General features: G+C 47.9%; 1 protein-coding gene across 3 annotated transcripts in view; it reads left to right on the plus strand.

The window, feature by feature from the left end:
- Heatr6 (HEAT repeat containing 6) overlaps positions 1–15675 on the plus strand; it is a 28803-nt gene extending 13128 nt beyond the window's left edge. The window contains exons 10-20 of one of the 3 annotated variants that reach the window (NM_001079897.2): positions 2555–2761; positions 3172–3271; positions 5966–6318; positions 7795–7917; positions 8350–8436; positions 9331–9465; positions 10162–10284; positions 10777–10901; positions 12263–12359; positions 12953–13157; positions 14803–15675. In NM_001079897.2, the coding sequence (NP_001073366.2) occupies positions 2555–2761; positions 3172–3271; positions 5966–6318; positions 7795–7917; positions 8350–8436; positions 9331–9465; positions 10162–10284; positions 10777–10901; positions 12263–12359; positions 12953–13157; positions 14803–15374 (2127 nt within the window). In that variant the 3' untranslated portion in view covers positions 15375–15675. Of the gene's footprint in view, positions 1–2554; positions 2762–3171; positions 3272–5965; positions 6319–7794; positions 7918–8349; positions 8437–9330; positions 9466–10161; positions 10285–10776; positions 12360–12952; positions 13158–14802 lie in introns of those variants that run through there. The other 2 variants (XR_010055225.1, XR_005489915.2) reach the window with 2 other exon arrangements.
- Positions 15676–18955: the final 3280 nt, after the last annotated feature.

An 18955-nucleotide genomic window follows, 5' to 3' on the forward strand; every position in this document is an offset into this window, starting at 1 on the left:
GATTACATCTTAAGCCCAGGGCTGCTTGAAGTCAAAGCCCACTGAGCTGTGACTTCCGTGTCTCCCGTGAGCCCCACTGCAGCTGTGGTGTTTTTAACAGGCAAACTAGGAAGTGACTTGCCTCGGTGGACTGTACGGTGTGATGGTTGTAAAGGCTATCTAAGCAATGTTTTATGAAAACACAAGGTACTGCTGGATATAAAATAAGGTGCTAACACATTTTCCCATATCTTAGAAAATCACGAATGATTTACATGTTTTAATGAGGAAAGGCAATTTCAAGAAAGAAAAACAATAGTTTGCCAGTCTTGATAATCATCAGCAAGCACCCCATGGCAGACGGAGTGTCTCCCTCTGTTTGGGTATGTTCATTCCTCTTTAAACTAGTTCTCAACCGCAGAACCAGTCCCCGAGAGTTCTCACTAGTTGCAGACCTGAGGGAGCTGCGTGCTCCAGCTGTTTCTCTGTCAGCTGCTTTCACACTGTCCCCTTGACTGGTGGTTTCCATATCTGACACACACACCCCATTTCGAAGGCCATTCTAGTGTGGCACCACACCACGCTAGCCCCAGGCATTCTATAGCCTAGCACGGCTTCGAGAACTGAGACAGGTTGTGACTCTGCCCACTGGGAACTTTGTTCACATCCCTGTAACCCAGCAAATCAAAGCTCTAAAAACTTGTAGTTTAACAATCAGATTTATATGTTAAATTCTTAATCTATAATACATCCACACAATAAACTTACAACCAACAGATAAGGATATAAACCGCCCACCTAGATAAGATAAATTTGCCTACAGAAATCCATCCCAGCTACCTTGACAATTCAAGACCTCCTGGATCTGGGTCATCCTCTGTCTCCATCTTGATTCTCCCCTCTCCTCCTCCTCCTCTTCTTCTTCCTCCTTCTCCTCCTCTTCTTCTTCTTCCTCCTCCTCCTCCCCCGCCTCACAAAAACTTTGTCTCTGCCCTATTCTTTTACTGTCCAGTAATGGCCTTGATCTAACTTGTGCCAGCCCTCACCTGCATAATGACATCAACCTACACTACACCTTTTCTGTCTAATTAAATTGTTCTCTCAGATGTAATCTGAGCACAACTGTTACCATTTTGTAATTAAAAGCATAAAATACACCTAACACCCAGTCCAACGTTTTATCAGTTAAACAGAATATTTAGTTATCCATTCCAGCTTAAGAAAGGCTTAAAAATCTATACCATATCCTGGTTGGCTTCTTTACTATCTGATAACTAATTAAATATGTATTTTCAAAGTTAAACAACTTGAGTAGTCCATGAGACTATAATCAGTCTTCAATTCCATCAGAAATCTGAGAATGACCAAATATCTATAAACATAGGAAGCCTAATATGGTTTCCAGAGACAGGTTGTAGACACAAATTTCCACTAGCACAGTTCCCTGTTAGCAATATGTGAGAGCAAGTCTTTGGCCTTCTGACCTAAGATCCTCTGACAGACTTTTGAAACACAGACTTTCTAAGGGCCAATCACCCTGGCTTGGCAGAAACTATCAGTCAACTTATTCTGTAATGTCCTTTTCTGGACAGTATTGAGTCTGTAGATGAATAGAGGCAATTCTTGCCTAATGGCTGTCTCGCCACGAAGTATTACCTCATCTGGAGGTAGAGATGTTCAAATTCTTTGTTGAATCCACCAAAGGGGAACTGTTAGGAGCAGATATGTCTCAAACAAAGATAAATGACTGTAAATGTCGTATTTTGTGGATTTCTGATGTTTTTGAAAACCATCTATCTATATAAGGTGATCTGGACTGTTGTCCGTTAACTCTCTTACTATATTATCTGTGAGAGGCTCAGTGTTTATGGGCTTGCTGTGTGAGCATGAGGAAATGAGCCCAGGTCCATAGTGCAGCCATAGAGAATCTGAGGACTCCCAACAGATAGATCCCTAGGGCTCGCTAGCCAACCAGCCTAGCCAAGTGAGCTCCAGGTTCAGTGAGAGGCCTTCTCTCTAAAACTGAAGTGGAGAGCAACTGAGGCAAACACCTGGCATCAACCGCTGGCCTCCACATACATGTGCACACATGAAAACACACATGAACATATACACATACAACTTTATATTCTTCATCACATATGCCCCCTGTCAGTCAAAGGTGTTAGTTCCTATACCCAAGTGTGTCTAAGGTCGACTTACCATTGTTAATATGCACAGACACACTCAGATGCTTCAGAGTAGAATGTGAGCAGGTACTCTCGGGAACTTTGAGTCATACTCTAGATTTGTGTCGTTCTAGCCCAGGAGCTGGCGGGCTCTCTTTCCATCGGCCCCAGGCTTAGTTATGTGGGTCTTTAATCTCTCATCATTCCCATGCTTAGGACTGCAGATCTGTGTGCTGTGGTAGACCGTGGAGTTCCGCCTAACTATTGGCCTATGGCCAACAGTGGTACTGTGTAGCTGCCCTTGGTTCTCCTAATAAGCTGGCTCTGAATACGTGCAATATTGAGTAGGAGGAAGGGAGGCTGACTTCCAATGTCTGACTGATCGGTGTGAATCATCTTGATTCCAGACGAGAGCCTGTGCTCTTCAAGTTCTGTCTGCCATCTTGGAAGGCTCAAAGCAGTTCCTTTCTGTTGCTGAAGACACCAGTGACCACAAACGAGCTTTCACGCCCTTCTCGGTCACGATTGCGTCCAGCATTAGAGAGTTGCACAGATGTCTTTTGTTAGCTTTGGTAGCAGAGTCCTCGTCCCAGACCCTTACTCAGATAATTAAGGTAAGTCCCTAATTACCTGTGGAATTCAGCTAATATATTGTATAGTGTTCCACATCATCTAAAAGTAACTTGACCTAAGAGTATAAGTAACAGTTATATTAAAGATACCTGTTTGGAAGTCTATACCTCTTTATCTAATCTAACAATAGACATTAAAAAGACTGGTTTTCATTTAGTATAAAGACCTTTAAAAATGATGGGAGGGAGGGCTGGTGGGATGGCTCAGTGGGTAAAGGTGCTTGCCAGCTTTGATCTCCAGAGTCTATGTGGTGGGAGAGGACAGAGTCCCACAACTGCCCTCTGACTTCCACATAATCATACACACAACAATAAATGTAAAAAATAAATTTTTTTATTTAAAAAAGCTTTTAAATTAAATATTGCAAATGTGTATTTCTATTATGTTGCAGTGCCTTGCGAATCTAGTATCAAACGCCCCCTACAACCGTCTGAAACTCAGCTTGCTAACCAAAGTCTGGAATCACATAAAGCCTTACATCCGTCACAAAGGTTGGTAGTACGGACTTCTTCTTTATAGTCATCAAATGTAGAGTAGCAGTGTTTAAAAGAAAGAGAAGTGTTCAGTGCCTCTCTCTACCTCTGAAGTCTCTGAAAGTCTCAGCCTTTCAAGGCTTTCAACCACTGCTAGAAGGCCAGCTGGGAAGGGAATGAGCAGAACTGACCGTGAGTTGAGTAGAAACCACATCTCAGATTAGAAGTGAGCCAAGTACGAGCGGCTGTGTCAGGCACATAGGAATCAACATCTGTCGGCAAAGGTGGAGGGAGGGAGAGAGGGAGGGAAGAAGGGAGGGAAGAAAGGAGGGAGGGAGGGAAGAAAGGATGGATGGATGGATGGATGGATGGAGGGATGGATGGATGGAGGGATGGATGGATGGATGGAGGGATGGAGGGATGGAGGGAGGGAGGGAGGGAGTCATGTACCGGGGAGAAAAACAGTAGTACAAGAACCTGACTTCTGTACCGTGCTCTGTGAAGGTCACGTAAAGCCCTCTGAAGTTGGTTCACATCTCTAACTGTAGACTTAGTGCTGTGTCTCGGATTTTCCCACACATAAGGATATGAGCTGTGAGCACCTGCCTTTAGCATGTTCCTTTTCCTATGTTTGCAAGATTTCAGGTGAGACTCACTCTTAGTCTGAGTTTTCAGTCAGTTGCAGGGTAAGGAGGCAATGCGGGTGTTCTCTGGAATGCTGTGGAAGGGACACTGGCCCTGGTGTGAATCTAAGGATCTACACCAGTGCCCACTTCCTCATCCCCACAGCCAAGGCCCGTCCAGAACCCAGTCTCCTCCTAACAGGAAGACTTGTTTGTGCCTGTTCTGTAGGATTCTCTTAAGGCTCAAATGATAGGCTGAGTTCAACCTACTCCTTATACACCAGTCTGTCAGTGAGGAAACAAAAAGATTGGTCCTGAATCGAGGCCTCTCATCAGTGGTGGCAAAAGCATAGTTAACAACCCAGCTCTCAGTTGGGCACACAGCTTTAATCCTAGCACTCAGGAGGCAGAGGCAGGCAGATCTCAGAGTTTGAGGCCAGCCTCATCTACAGAGCAAGTTCCAGGACAGCCAGGGCTACACAGAGAAACTTTGTCTCAAAACAAAACAACAACAAAAGCAAAAAGCAAACACTCCTCAAGTCTCCTGATGAGGCAGCGGCTAGTTTTAACTGTGTGTGTTTCTCTTTATTTGCATCTCCAGCCCCCACATCTCAACAGGCCTTTCAGATGTTTTACTTTATACTTGAATGTTTTCATGATTAAAATGTTCAAAGTCTAACACACTTAGGGGCAATCTAAGGAAATCTATAGTTTCATCTGGACACTTACAAAGTAATGGATGAAGTGGAAGAGCCCTTTTTGATGGACAAGACTCAGTCTCAGTTCCTCCAACTTGATCAAGGGTTAGTGGAATCCCAGTCAAAGTGCCAGCAAAAGGATCTCGAGTTATCCAGCAGACCTAGGGTAGGGAATGCAGTACTGACAGAGAAGTTAGGCTGAGAGTTGAGCGCAGTGATGGAGCACTTGCCCAGGATGTGCCAAGTCCTGGGTTCGATCCTCAGCGTTTGCAGGGAGGAAAAAATAACGATCTCAAAACCTACTATAAAGCCTACTAGAGACAGTATAGAACATAGATGAGTGGACGAGAGTAGGGAGCCGGAAGTACACCCACGTTCCTCCTCAGCAGCTGGTCCCAGCAGAAGCCGAGACAGCTCTTCAACAAATGGGGCTGGGGCAGCTAGGCAGCCACATCCAAAACACTGGATGCAAGCGGGGGCCTTTCAGCTTTTCCTTTCTCTCGTTTATTATGTCTGTGTGGTCTGAGTGTGTGCATGCGTGTGTGTCTGTCTCTCTGTCTCTGTGGTGTGGGTGTGAGTGTGTGTGTGTGTGTGTGTGTGTGTGTGTGTGGTGTGAGTGTGTGTTCCTGGGGGCCTTTGCATGAGTGTGGGCATATGAAGGCCTAAGCTTGGCCTCGGGCATTTTCTGGAGTCTCCACTTTATTCATCGAGGCAGTGTCTCTCGGTTGGACCCAGAGCACTGGCTAGACGTTTTCCTCTCAGGCTTTGTCTCTTGTCTTCTGAACACTGGAATCAGGAGTGGACCACCGTACCCTCTCAGCAGTTTCGTGGGTTCCGGGAATCAAAGCTCCTGGCCTTGTGCTTACGGGCACTTGCTCCAGTTGCTGAGAGATACCTCTGGGCCTGGTTGTGTTTTTTCATTTTGTTTTGTTTGTTTGGTTGGTTTTTATACCTTTTCCTTTTAACTCCCAGAATCATTCAGGTTGATGGACTAATAACATTTTGTCACCGTATGAAGCACTCTAGGATTGTACCGATTCATTGGCCTTACTTTTGTGACTGTGGGAGTGTATGTGGTGTGTACGAGGCCAGCAGAGGACAGAGTCCCCAGGAACCAAACCCTCGTGCTCCACAGGAGCAAGGGCTGGGGTTCCACAAGTCCAGCTCCATGCCTGGGCTCTGTGCCTTTTTAAAGAGGAAGCTCCGCCAGCCGTCAGTGATTTTCTAGTCCTCGCATGTGGATATTCCTAGTCAGTTGTCTTGTAGAATGTCTAATGTCCGTGATTTTTCAAATTGTTTCTTCATGAGACCGCCCCATATTTTCTATGAACTGAAGTTAGAAGCCTAATTATATGGCTCCATGGTGACAGGCCCTGCCTCTCTTTGGACAGATGTTAACGTCAGAGTGTCAAGTCTCACACTCCTAGGAGCTGTAGTGTCCACTCACGCGCCTTTGCCAGAAGTCCAGCTGCTTCTTCAACAGCCCTGTTCCTCTGGGCGCAGCAGCAGCTCAGCAACCCCTCACCTCAGCACTCCTGATGGCTGGAAGGCACTCCCTGCAGGACCCTCTCTGGAAGAAGCATCACTCAGCTCACCAAAGGGGACAGCAGAGCCCTGCTGGCTGATCAGACTCTGCATTTCCACTGTGGTGCTGCCCAAGGAGGATTCCTGCTCAGGTAGCGATGCTGGCTCCGCCCTGGGAAGCACCTATGAACCATCCCCCATGCGGCTGGAGGCGCTACAGGTAGGAAGCGCCATGACCCCATCTGAGAGGAAGGGACCATTCCTTCTCAGGAGGGCGACTGAGGGGCAGGTGCATGGAATGGCCTTGCCATCTGGTGGCCTTTGCTCTGTTGTGTTTGGGGCGGTCCTTGTAAAGTGTTGAATGTGTTCCCTTTTTGCTCTTTTGTTCCAGAGGATTGTAGTCACGTCAAGTATTATATGACAGAGGGACATAATGACTAAGTTGGGCTTCTGCAACTTAAAGTTCATTCCGTATAGATTCTTCATTGTCATCTTATATCTATTTATTGAAACAAAATGATTGCTCCTTCGAAGGAAGAAAATACCCCTTGCAGGGAACACTTAGAGGCAGAGGCAGGCAGATCTTCGTGAATCTAAGACCAGCTTTTTTAACATAGCATGCTCCAGGCCACCCAGGGCTGCATAGTAAAAACTCGTCTCAACAAAGAAAGAAAGGAAGAAAGAGAGATAGACAGAAAGAAAGGTTTTTGACAGAAAACATGCCTATACTCGGGTATAGTTTGAGATATAGGCTTGTGTGTAGTCAGGGTTCTTTAGAAGATCAGAACTGACAGAATGGGGTGCGCGTGCGTGCGTGCGTGTGTGTGTGTGTGTGTGTGTGTGTCTGTATGTGTGTGAGTGTCTGTGTGTGTGTGTGTGTGTCTCTGTCTCTATGTGCGTGCATGCATGTGTGGCGTGTGTCTATCTGTCTGTCTGTCTGTCTGTCTGTGTGTGAGAATAAAGGGGACCTAATAGAATGGCTCACAGGCCATGGCCCAGCTAGCCAACAATGCCTGTCTACCAGAAAGGTCCAAGAATCCAACAGTTGCTCAGCGCGTGAGGCTGATGTCTGCTGGTCTTCAGTACACACTGGAATCCTGAAGAAGTAGACTCTAATGCCTGTAAAGGAGTGGACTCGCCGGCAAGAGTGAGAGCAAGCAGGCAAAGAGAATGAGCTTCCTTCTTCCATGGCCTTTATATAGGCGGCCAGCAGAAGCCGTGGCCCAGGCTTTTGAGGTGGACCCTCCCACCTCAAAAGATCCACATTAAAAGTGGGTCTCCCTGATTCAAATGTTTTAATTAAAAAAAATAAAAATAAAAAGCCCTCACACATGTACCCAGCCACTTGGGTTTTAGTTAATTCCAGATGTAGTCAGGTTGATGCCAAGAGTAGCCATCACAGCTCCATTCTGCAGGCTGTTAATCGTCTGAGGACACCAAACACACGCTTTACCCTTCCAGCTCAGTGTTCTTCCAGCTATAAACTCCAAAAACCTACATCAAACACTTAGTCTCGAGTGAGACATCGTAGACCAGTAAAGTGTCACAGAGCTGATGCCAGCAGTAGCTAGGTGACGGCTGCTTCTCGCTTCTTCAGCGTCAGACTTAAGTCCTTGTTGGCTGTGAGTGCTTGCCGATGTGGGAACACGCATGGGTCGTGCAGCCTTGCCCACGCTAATCGCCTGTTCTCTTGTAGGTTCTGGCCCACCTGGCAAGGGGCTATTTCTCAATGGCTCAGTTGTACTTGATGGAGCTTGGCGAGGTGATCTGTAAGTGCATGTGCGAAGCAAATCCATCCATTCAGCTCCACGGCGTGAAGGTAATTTCATTACAAGGGACATGTTTTCCTCTGTGGTTTCTCAGGTTTCAGGTGAGGAGGGGCGCATTCCCTCCTGGAGCTTTTGCTCAGGGTTAGCTAAGCATAAGGTGTCGGTTTTACTCCATGAAGAAAATAGTTCTGTCACAGTTGACAAGAAGAGAAAAACCAGTTAGAAATAATTACTTTTCCTAAGTTGTGTGCACACCTTTAATTCCAGCAAGAGGGAGGCAGAGGCTGTTGCATCTCTTAAGTTCTAGGCCAGCCTGGGCTGCATAATGAGACCCTGTCTGGAAACAACAAACCAAAAGGAAAAGAAAGGAAGAGAAGCTGCTTTTCCTGTTGATTTGAGATGGTCTGGAAACTACAGCACAGTATTTACAGCCTCTGTAGAGCCGAGTCCGCTCTGACAGCTCGTATCTTGTATCTTGGCAGCTCCTGGAAGAACTGGGTACAGGCTTGATACAGCAGTACAAGCCAGATTCCAGCACGGCCCCTGAACAGAGAGTGCCAGTCCACATGGTAAGTCACTCCATCCGCAGTGTCCTCTGGGTTCTAGTGTGCTCAGTAAGGAAGTGGAGCCAATGATGTCATTGTTCTAGTGTGCTCAGTAAGGAAGTGGAGCCAATGATGTCATTGTTGAAAACCATGGTGCGCCAATAAAATGGCACTGTGGGTAAAGGGTACTCGCCGGCCCAAGGCTCCACATCTGACAGTCTGAGTGTGACCCCTGGAACACACATAAGCAACCAGCTCCATGAAGTTTTCCCATGACATCCCCATGACATGCACTGTGACACATGTGTCCACATATGTCCATACATTTGCACATTAATAACAAATAAAACTCAGAATAAGCCTGTTGTGGAATAGCACACCAGAGCCTTATAGATTTTAATGTTTTCATTAAACTGTTTGTTTATTATTACTGGGATATGGTGTGTGTAATGTCCACATGTGGGGGGTAGAAGAACATGTGTGGAGTTGGTTCTTTCTCTGTGGCCACTTTTACATGGGTTCCAGAGACTGAACTCAAGTCACCAGCTTGTATGACAAGAGCCTTTATGCACTGAGCCATCTCACCTGCCCCAGGACTTCTTACCCCGTGGAACTATAAGCTGCTACTGTTGATTAACCCTGTAGCTACCTACCCTCTGCTCTCCATCACCACCACCACCACCACCACCATCACCATCATCATCGCTTCTACCACCATCATCATCGTCACTATTTCTGTCAACTCAGTGACACTGTAGTTGTGTCACTGGATGTGGCTGGTTATTTCAGAAGGTGTTTCCATTACTGTGGAAGATGACCAGTGAAAGCACGTAGAAAAATCTGCCACTTCAGCAAAACCCTTCTCTAGTGGGCGTGGCATCAGCAGGTCCCACACTGGCCGTCATGCCTCTGCTCCAGGTGGCGATGTTCTGGACTGCGATGCTGAATGGTCCTTTGCCCCGAGCCCTGCAGTCCACAGAGCACCCGACTCTCCAGGCGAGCGCCTGCGATGCCCTGTCCTCCATCTTGCCAGAGGCCTTCAGCAGTCTGCCGGTAACCTGCCATGTGCCCTCACCCCTGGACCACACCCAGGGTGGTGGGGCCCCAGTGTGATTCTTTCCTGAAGGCAGTGAAGTGTTACTCCTCCAGGAAAGCCTTGCTTCTTGGCCTCAGAGGGTGTGGGTGTGGGTGTGGGTGGCAGATTTCAGAAACACACGTGGTCATGTTCTGAGGTGAGACTTGGGTCCACATCCCAGCCATTCCTCCGGCTCTTTGGCATCTGAACTTCTTTAAAGCTTTGCACCATCTGCCTATCAGAGGAGGCACGTGGGCAGTAACTGGTGGAAATCCTTGTTAGGAGGCCTCAACCCCGGCCAGGCCTTTGCTCAGCCCATATCCCCGGATCCCATCACTCTGGGTGCGGATCTCATATCTGATTTTGGCCGCTCCTGTCCTTCATTCCTCAGTGGCTTCTGTTCTTGGCTGTGCAAATCAGCTTTTATACAGGAGGCTGTGGGCAGTAATGAACAGAAGGATTAAATGACCTCCTTCACACCGATGAAAGATGTGTGATAAGATGCTCTGTGTGTGCCTTACCCAGAATTCTGCGCCTGCCCTTTACCGGAGTTGGCCGAAGGTCACAGTGGGGACTGAACACGACACAGGCAGTCTCCTCACAGCTGCTCTCGGAAGACTTTGGCTCACAGTTCTTCCTTCTCACTTTCCCTTTCTTGAACCTTCTGGTTGCAGAATGACAAGCAGATTTTGTGCATCACGATGTTGCTCGGCCTGAATGACAGCAAGAACCATTTAGTGAAAGCCGCGACCTCCAGGGCCCTTGGAGTCTACGTGCTTTTCCCCTGCCTCAGACAGGTGAGAGGAAGCCTGGCATGCCCTCCTCCAGTTCCTCAGCACCTATACCACTACTAGTGTGGGTAGGAGGCTTCAGAGTTGACAGTGAAGGAAACTAGCCTGTTATGTGATGGGATTTCCTTAGCTGCTGTCACACTGCACAGCACCTACACTTCATTTCCTAATCGTTTGACACCCTGCCTGGGCCCGGTGTGCAGCAAATGTTTAATTAGTGAATGACTGACTAAAGATGAGAAACGATGTTACCACATGGAAGCAGTGATTGAGAAACGGTGCGTTTGGGAAATGCTTCCACTGGCAGAGCGTTGTTGAAGGAGGCGGAAGTCAGCCCAGCCCAGAACACACAGGACAGCCACAGCTCCCACTGATCCCATAGCAAACTTTTAATCAAAATCAGAAATACCGGAAATGGCTTTCTGTGAAAATGACCTGTGTAAAGTTCAGAAGCAGCAGTGTGAGCTCCTTAGTAATATAGCCTGGTTTGTTGTACAGGACGTCATATTTGTTGCAGACACCGCAAATGCCATATTGATGTCCCTTCAAGATAAGTCACTAAACGTGCGTGCCAAAGCAGCCTGGTCCCTGGGCAACCTGACAGATACTCTGATTGTCAACATGTAAGTGACTCAGCCGCTTTCCCTGAGTGGCGTCTGTTTTAGAGCTCCTAAAGGTGTCTTCCATCCCTACCATGAAACAGTTGGCAAGAATTTCCCCGTGTCATACAGGCGGCCTTGCTGCCTTGTTTTACTATTCCTCTAAGCAATAAACCTAGTAGGTTTTTTAATGTATTAAGAATACATATTACTCTATTACAGTGTGTGTGTCTGTCTGTCTGTCTGTCTGTCTCTCTGTCTTCAAAACTGCCATGTGCTGTCGTAAGTGTGGACAATATCACAGTAGAAGTCAAAAACCTTTGTAAAAGTTGCCCTGTTCTTAGGATGCAGAGGTTTTCCTGGTTTTATTTTATTAAATTCTTTTACATATAATATGTTTTAATCAGATTTTCTCCCAACCAACTCCTCTCAGATCCCCCCACCTTTCTACCCATCCAACTTCATATTTGACACCTCTCTCTCTCTCTCTTCTCCCTCTCCTTCTCCCTCTTCCCCCTCCCCCCTCTCTCCCCCTCTTCCCCCTCCCCCTTCTCTCCCTCCCATCCCTTCCCTCTCCCCCTCCCCCCTCCCCCTCTCCCTCTTCCTCTTCTCTCTCCTCCTCTCTTTCTCCCTCTATCCCTTCTTCCCTCCTCTCTCAAAAAACAGGAGCCTGCCCTGAAGCATAGTTGATATACCCAGGATACTCCATTGGAGAAAGAAAAAAATAGCTGTGTGTGTGTGTGTGTGTATGTATGTATGTGTGTATGTGTGTAATATATTCACAAGTCAAAAGATTTTGAACAGTACTAAGGAGTGTGCAAATAGAATCTGCCTCCTTTCCCATAATGCCCCATTCCTGTCACTAGAGCTGGTCCCAACTTACTTTGTTACTTAGTTCTGCATCAGAGGCCTGTGTAGCACACAGAGCCATTCTCTGCACTGGGTGTTTAGTAAACATTTGCCACACAGAGGCTGCCAAAGGGTGCATCCTTCTCCATCCCATTCCTGAGTGCTTGTTTCAGGCCTTGGGCTTACGGGTGTCTACAGGCAGTGAATACTTCCAGGTATGAAATGTCCATTTTGACACCTAGGTGTGGTGGCATGTGCCTGTAATCCCAGCACTCAGGAGGCCGAGTCAGGAGGATCACAAATTCAAAGTCAACACAGGCTCCATACCAAGTCCCAGGCCAGTCTAAGCTCTATAATGAGGCCCTGGCTCAATACAAACAAAACAAGAAAGATGCGTGAGTTCTTGGTGCAATCTGAAAAGATCTGACAACCTGTTTTCCTCAAGTTTTCACACCTCTAAAGGGGGCTCTACCTTTGTATGCGCACATTTAAGTGGTATTTTCTTTTTATCCCGCCTTGTGCCTTGGGTGGGACAGGGACACACCAGACCCAAGTTTCCAGGATGAGTTCTCTGGACTCCTGCTCTTGAAAATGTTGCAGTCTGCAATACAGGCCTCCACGGACAAAGACAAGGTACATGCAAGATGGCGAGGGTGCACACGTGAGCACAGCTGCTCCAGCAGGGGCAGTTTGACTGTCGGCTCCTGTGTTCACAGGGGCTCCGGGCAGGCACTGCCCACTGTACCGTCAGTGTATTCTGTTGCTTTGTTTCCCATGGAAGTCCCAGCATTCTCTCACTGATATTACTGCATGATATAGTCACGCTTATCTGCTATTTAAAAAGAAGGAAAGAAAAAATTCACATTTAAGTAGAGTTGGCGATAAAGAGCCCGCTGTTACACGGCACGTTTAAAAGGTGTGGGCTCGGGGGTTGGGGATTTAGCTCAGTGGTAGAGCGCTTGCCTAGCAAGCTCAAGGCCCTGGGTTCGGTCCCCAGCTCCGAAAAAAAAAAAAAAAAAAGAACGAATAAAAGGTGTGGGCTCCTAAGTTAGGTCCGGTGAGCATGCAGTGTTCTTGGACTCAGCGCTCTCTTGGGGTTCTTGTCTCATTTATTCTCTTGTTTTTTGACCTGGGTAGGGATGGGGAGGGTCTTTTTAAAAGTGGGATTTATACTTTCTGAAGCTAATCTGGTAAAATACTCTGAGGCCTTTTATGTTTCATTCCAGGTCAAAAGCAATGCAGTCCGGGCCCTTGGGAATTTGCTTCATTTTCTGCAACCCTCTCACATAGAAAGACCCAGGTTCGCCGAGATCATTGAGGAGTCTATCCAGGCTCTGATCTCCACTGTTGTCAATGAGGCTGCCATGAAAGTCCGATGGAATGCTTGTTACGCAATGGGAAATGTTTTTAAAAACCCTGCTCTTCCACTAGGTAAGATGGTCTCCTTCCCCTTGCCTGTCAGGAGCCTCCAGGGAAGGAATATGCCAGTCTGTGCCGTTGCTAAAGACATTCGTCACAGTGGCTCTTGTCACAGGAGTAGAAAACCAAGTTTGATGGGGCCATGGAACAAGTCAGAGTTTGAGGAGGTGTTTTACTGCCATTTAAAAAGCATGTTTACAAAGCTGCTCTTTGTAAGCTGAGAAAATACTAGGTTAAGCAAACTGAAGTGGGAGTTTGCCTCACATCTACTGTATCACCTCATTAAATACTTAGAAAAGATAGAGAGGGAATTGGCCAAGTCCACAGAGCTGCCTCCGGAATAGAGGGAACGGTTCAAATCCCGTAAGTTCTGGGTTCAGAAATGGATACTCAGGGCCTCCCTCCCCATCATGCTTCCCTGAACACCACAAGCCTTGCTTGACACGTTGTCTTGGGCCAGTAGCTTCTGTGTACGGACTCCAGCCACTGGGAATGCCAGTCAGTACTGGCTCTACATCTCAGCCTCTGTCACAACTGGAAAGCTAAGGGTGTGTCCCTGAGAAAGAAGGGACAACCATGTAGACCAGCAGAGCAGGCACCATGCGAGGGGCAGCTGGCACAGCGTCCAGGCAGAACAGCCCCAGGGAGACAGTGGAGACATTGCTGGGGGCTGCAGAGCTGTGAGGATGCATGTAAGACGACTGAAGCAGGAACAGATTGTGGACAGTGAGATCTGAGGCCCTTGTAAATGTCACTAGCATTCACAGAACAGAAAGAGTCTTTCTGAGAGCAACAAAGAAAGGGCGGGCTGAGAAAACATCTGAGTCGGAGACCCCCAAGCCAGAGTGGCTAGCAACCCTTCTAAAGACGTGCTGTACTGGGGGCGGCCACAGGAATGGGGAAAGACAGATGTGAGCATCTCATTCTTGAAACTAGAAGTGTGTTTAACTTCTTAACAGCAAAATGCAGAATGTGCTATGGCAACTTGCCTGGTGCAGCAGGAACGGGGCTGCTGCCTACAGACACAGCCACGCTGCCGGGAGCAGGTGGGGTGCAGCTCCATCCTTGCTCCTCTCTCCAGGCTTTGCCCCTTTGCACAGATAGCAGAGGTCATGCTTCAGGTTTGTCTAGGGAACTAGGGAAGCCAGGGGTCAGTACTTAGTCCCTTCCCTGTGATTCCCCCAAATTGGCTTCTGCTGTCCTGGTCTAATGAGAGGAGTCTTAGTCACTGTTCTGTATCTGTGAAGAGACAGCATAGCCAAGGCAACATCACGTGTAAAGGAAAGCAGTCAGTTGCAGGCATGCTCACACAGGTTTAGTCCATCATTCCCATGGTGGCACACATGGCGCTGCGATCAGTAGCTACATCCTGATCCGCAAGCAGAAAGAGAGGCTGGGCCTGACGTGGGCTTTTGGAACCACAGAGCCCACCCCATACTCCAAACAATACACCTCCTAGTCCTTCTCAAATGGTGCCAGTTCCCCATGGCGAAGCCTTTAAACACATAAGCCTACGGGACCATTCTTGTTAGAGCTCCACCACATGGTAATCACAAGAGTGGAGCAACCACAGAATGCACACTCCCTCGACCCTCTCCTGCCCACCCTGCTTGTCTCTAAACCTTGACTAGTTGCAGTGACTGTGAGTTCTTCCCAGGGACAGCCCCGTGGACCTCCCAAGCCTACAAAGCCCTGACATCGGTCGTGATGTCATGCAAGAACTTCAAGGTGCGCATCAGGTCTGCGGCAGCCCTCTCCGTCCCGGGCAGGAGAGCTCAGTACGGGTCCCTAGAGCAGTTCTCCCAGATCTGGAGTGCGCTGGTCACTGCCCTACAGAGGAGTGAAGACACTACAGACTTCCTGGAGTTCAAGTACTGTGCCAGCCTTCGGACTCACGTCTGCCAAGCGCTGCTTCACCTCCTGGGCCTAGCCAGTGCCTCAGACCTGCCCTGCATTCAAGAGACTCTCACAGTGAACGGGGATATGATCCGGTCCTACATCCTACAGTTCTTAAAGTCAGGAGCAGGGGGAGATGACCCCGGAGCAGTCCACAGCCCACAGGAAAGAAACCAGATGGTCAGAGTGGCCCTGAGGCACATACACAGTGTGCAGGCACTGGCTGGAGACACAGCCAAAGGGGCCATCGTAGGCTTCTTAGAGGACATCCTGACCGTTCACTGTGACTCCTCAGGAGAACGAGCAGTGCTCCGTGGGTCCTTAGATCAGTGACTTCCCACCATCCCCTCACAGGTCACGAGTGGGAACCAGACACCGACCCTGTGCGCCTGACACATGGAGGTTCATTCTAGGGCAGGAGCATCTGTCAGCGTTTGTTTAGAACGGGTCAGTGGCCATTTCTCAGACTTTTTCTCAAAGGGCTCCGCCACTCTGGAGAGTGGTTCCGTTACTGGCCATTCTAACCCAGACAACCAAGATACAAGGAGTCGGGATCTATGGGCCTGGGCCCAGGCAACTGGAGGTCTTTTGAGTCTCAGAAAGAAAGACAATAAATTTAGAGATTAGAATCATACCAGAATTGTGTTTTCAGGATTTTTTTTAATAGTAAACTGATTTTTTTAAAGAGCACAGTAACAAGCAGAGCGGGTCCATGCGGTGGCTGCCGCCATGGCTGCAGCAGCTGCAGACTGCAGAGCAGCCCTCGAGTGTGCAGCCGCTCACCCAGCACTCATGCACCCCAGGGCCCTTCCACCTCCCCACCGCCCAGGAGCCTGGGCCACAGCAGCGCCAACTTCTGTCTAAATTTACAAACGACCCTCAGGATAATGTGGTCCTATACATTAAATATGCCGTTTGACCAGCCACCTTTTAATTTGTGTATTTTAGGTTATCTGTATAATTTAGATGGTTTCAATGAGAGATTTTTTTTTTCTCTTTTTTGGAGCTGGGGACTGAACCCAGGGCCTTGCGCTTGCTAGGCAAGTGCTCTATCACTGAGCTAAATCCCCAACCCCGAGAGATTTTTTTTAAATCTATTTATTAATGTCAAACATTTGTTAAAGTAATTTCTGGCCGATTGTTTTGTACTTTTGACCACAACCAATTTAGTAAAATTATTTCCATCCAAAATGTAGGATTATATAAGAAAGAAGGCACTCCACACTTACATTCGATGTGGGATAAACTCAAAGACGCATAGACTGGGTCTGGTGATATGTAATTGTGAGAGTTAAGCCCACTAGGCGTGGTTGCCCATTTCTGTTATCCCAGCACCCTGGGGGCCGAGCTGGAAGAAGAGCTTGAGGCCAGCCGGGGCTACAGCAAAACCTGTCTTAGCAAACAGAAGTAACACTAGGTGCAGTGATCCACACCTGACGTCCCTGCACTGAGGAGTCAAGGCCGGAGGGCCAGGGCTCTCCCTGCTGCATAGCTCCAGGCCAACCTGAGCTACATACATACAGGTCTCAAACACACACCAGCAGGGGCTGGGGAGATGGCTCAGTGGTAAAAGTACTGTGCACGCATGGTTTGAATCCCCGGAAAGGAAAGGGGATTCAATCCCCTTTGGTGGATTGGAAGCCACCAAAAAGCCAGGTGGACACCATATGAGCAAATACAGCCAGCTCTGGGTTCAGTTGAGAGGCCCCGCCTCAGGTGGAGACCAATGGAAGAGTGAATCCTAGCAATCACCTTAGACCTACACAATTAGCTTAAAGCACACACTTGAGTGTACTTCATCAGTGTTTCTCCTTTGCCCCTAGTTTACCTCTTTGTTTTTCCTTTTCTATCATGGTGGTTCAGAAACTGCTGTAGACAGTGACTGGGGACATACACTGACTAAATCTTCATGTTCCGATGGTAGAGGGCTAGCCTCTCCAAAGGGAGTAGTCACCTAGTATTCCCTCATCGGTGATTCTGACATGGAGGGCTGCAGGGGTCGAGCTAACGCTGCCCTGACCCTGCATGGCTTCCACACCCATGGGCCATCCCCTCCTCAGTACATCTTCCACTATGGCTTCTTTCACACCTTCCTAGGACAGAGAATCTGTCAGGCTGTGTCTGGTTTGAGCTTTTCACCGGTTTGTATCTTGGTGAAAATACTTGTGAAACAGGACCTGATGGTTCATTTGATGATGTGCTCCTAGGCTTTGCTCACCTTGAATAAAACTTCACATTTCTTCACAACCCTTTGGTTTCTGGGTCTCTGGTATGGATGTGGGGGTTCACCTAAAGGGGAAAATACAGAAACACTTCTAGATATTGCAGGTGTCCTGGTTCCCACTTCTGTCGAAAGGGAACAGATTTTCACTGAGGCGTCCTGGTACAGGAGCAGACAGCAGGGCACACTGCCACAGTCTCCACCAGTAGATCGATCCAAAACAGCAGAAAGGCCTTGGATTCAGTCTCCTGTTCATGGCGCTAAACTCCACTCTGGTGTAGCTCAGCGCTTGCCTACCCTACACGGGGGCCCTGGGTTTCATCCCAAGTACCACACATGAGATGAGTAATCCTGTCGCTTTACCACTTGGAGCAGGCAGTCCTCCTCTTCCCTTCCTCCTCCTCCCTGTCCTCCAGCCCTCCCAATCCTCCCATTCCTCCTGGTCCTCCCCATCCTCCAGCCCTCCCAATCCTCCCATTCCTCCTGGTCCTCCCCGTCCTCCAGCCCTCCCAATCCTCCCATTCCTCCTGGTCCTCCCCGACCTCCAGCCCTCCAGCCTAGCTAAAGGGAGCCTCAGCTCTGACAGACAAGGACATTTACACGAGGGCTAGTCACGGCTGAGTCTCCCGTAATGAGTACTCCTGTGTTTGCCATCTCTGTCCACAGCCAAGGACCACAGCATGGCTATCAGTGACAGTGGCCCGTGGGAGGGGTGAGGAGAGGAGGGCAGTGGTAGGACACATCCCTTCAGCAGATCTGTGAGAGCTCTTGGTCTGGTCTAAGACAATGCAAGGGGGCATTGCCCTGGGAATGCAGACAAGTTCTATCAGTGGGAGGAGCCGACCGCTCACCTTACTGTGGATAAAACAGCAAAATGCAGTGTCCTTTCTCACTCAAGACTTCTCTTCAACCATAGGGAAGAAGGGTGGAGATGCCTTAGTGGTAGACAGTGCTTCCTTTCTTACAGAGAATGTGAGTTTGGTTCCCAGCCTCCTGAAACTCCAGCTCCAAGACATGAATCCAGTCCCACCTTCTGGCCCTGTGGACACTCACTCACATGCACAAACCCAGACATGCACATGTAATTTAATTTTTTTATAATTGGAATCTATATTTAAAGTATGTAAAGCTAGGAAGAATTAGAAGGTAGCCCATTAGGCAGGTGTAGTGGAGCACACCTTTAATCCCAGCGCTTGGGAGGCAGAGGCAGGCAGATCTTTGTGAGTTCAAAGCCAGGCTGGCCCCATCTCAAAAACAAACAAACAAACAAAAAAGGTAGTTATCAACATAATAAAATGTTTGCATCTAAAATGTCAAAAGCAAGCAGGCCTTCCTACTGTCAGCTAACATCGTACAAGAATTAATGGCCAATGTGATTAAAAACAAAAATAACTTCTTAAAAACATTCTAAACGATCATTGCATAAAGTCAGTCTGACATACAACATGTGCAGAAACTAAGAAACAAACTCAGAAAAATAATAGACTATATAAAGAGCCAATACGGCAGCTGGCTAAACAGTAAAAATGCCCAAATCAGTAGCCTTTCCATATATCAACAATAATCAATTTGTTTTTTATATTAACATCCACAATGACAACATAAATAATAGAATACTCAGGAATAGATACAATGAAGGCCTCTGCACGTATTTTATGATAGAAATAAAAACTTTTACTGAAGTTCATAAAAA

This window comes from Rattus norvegicus, chromosome 10 (assembly GCF_036323735.1).
Source record: "Rattus norvegicus strain BN/NHsdMcwi chromosome 10, GRCr8, whole genome shotgun sequence".
NCBI classification, from domain to species: Eukaryota; Metazoa; Chordata; class Mammalia; order Rodentia; family Muridae; genus Rattus; species Rattus norvegicus.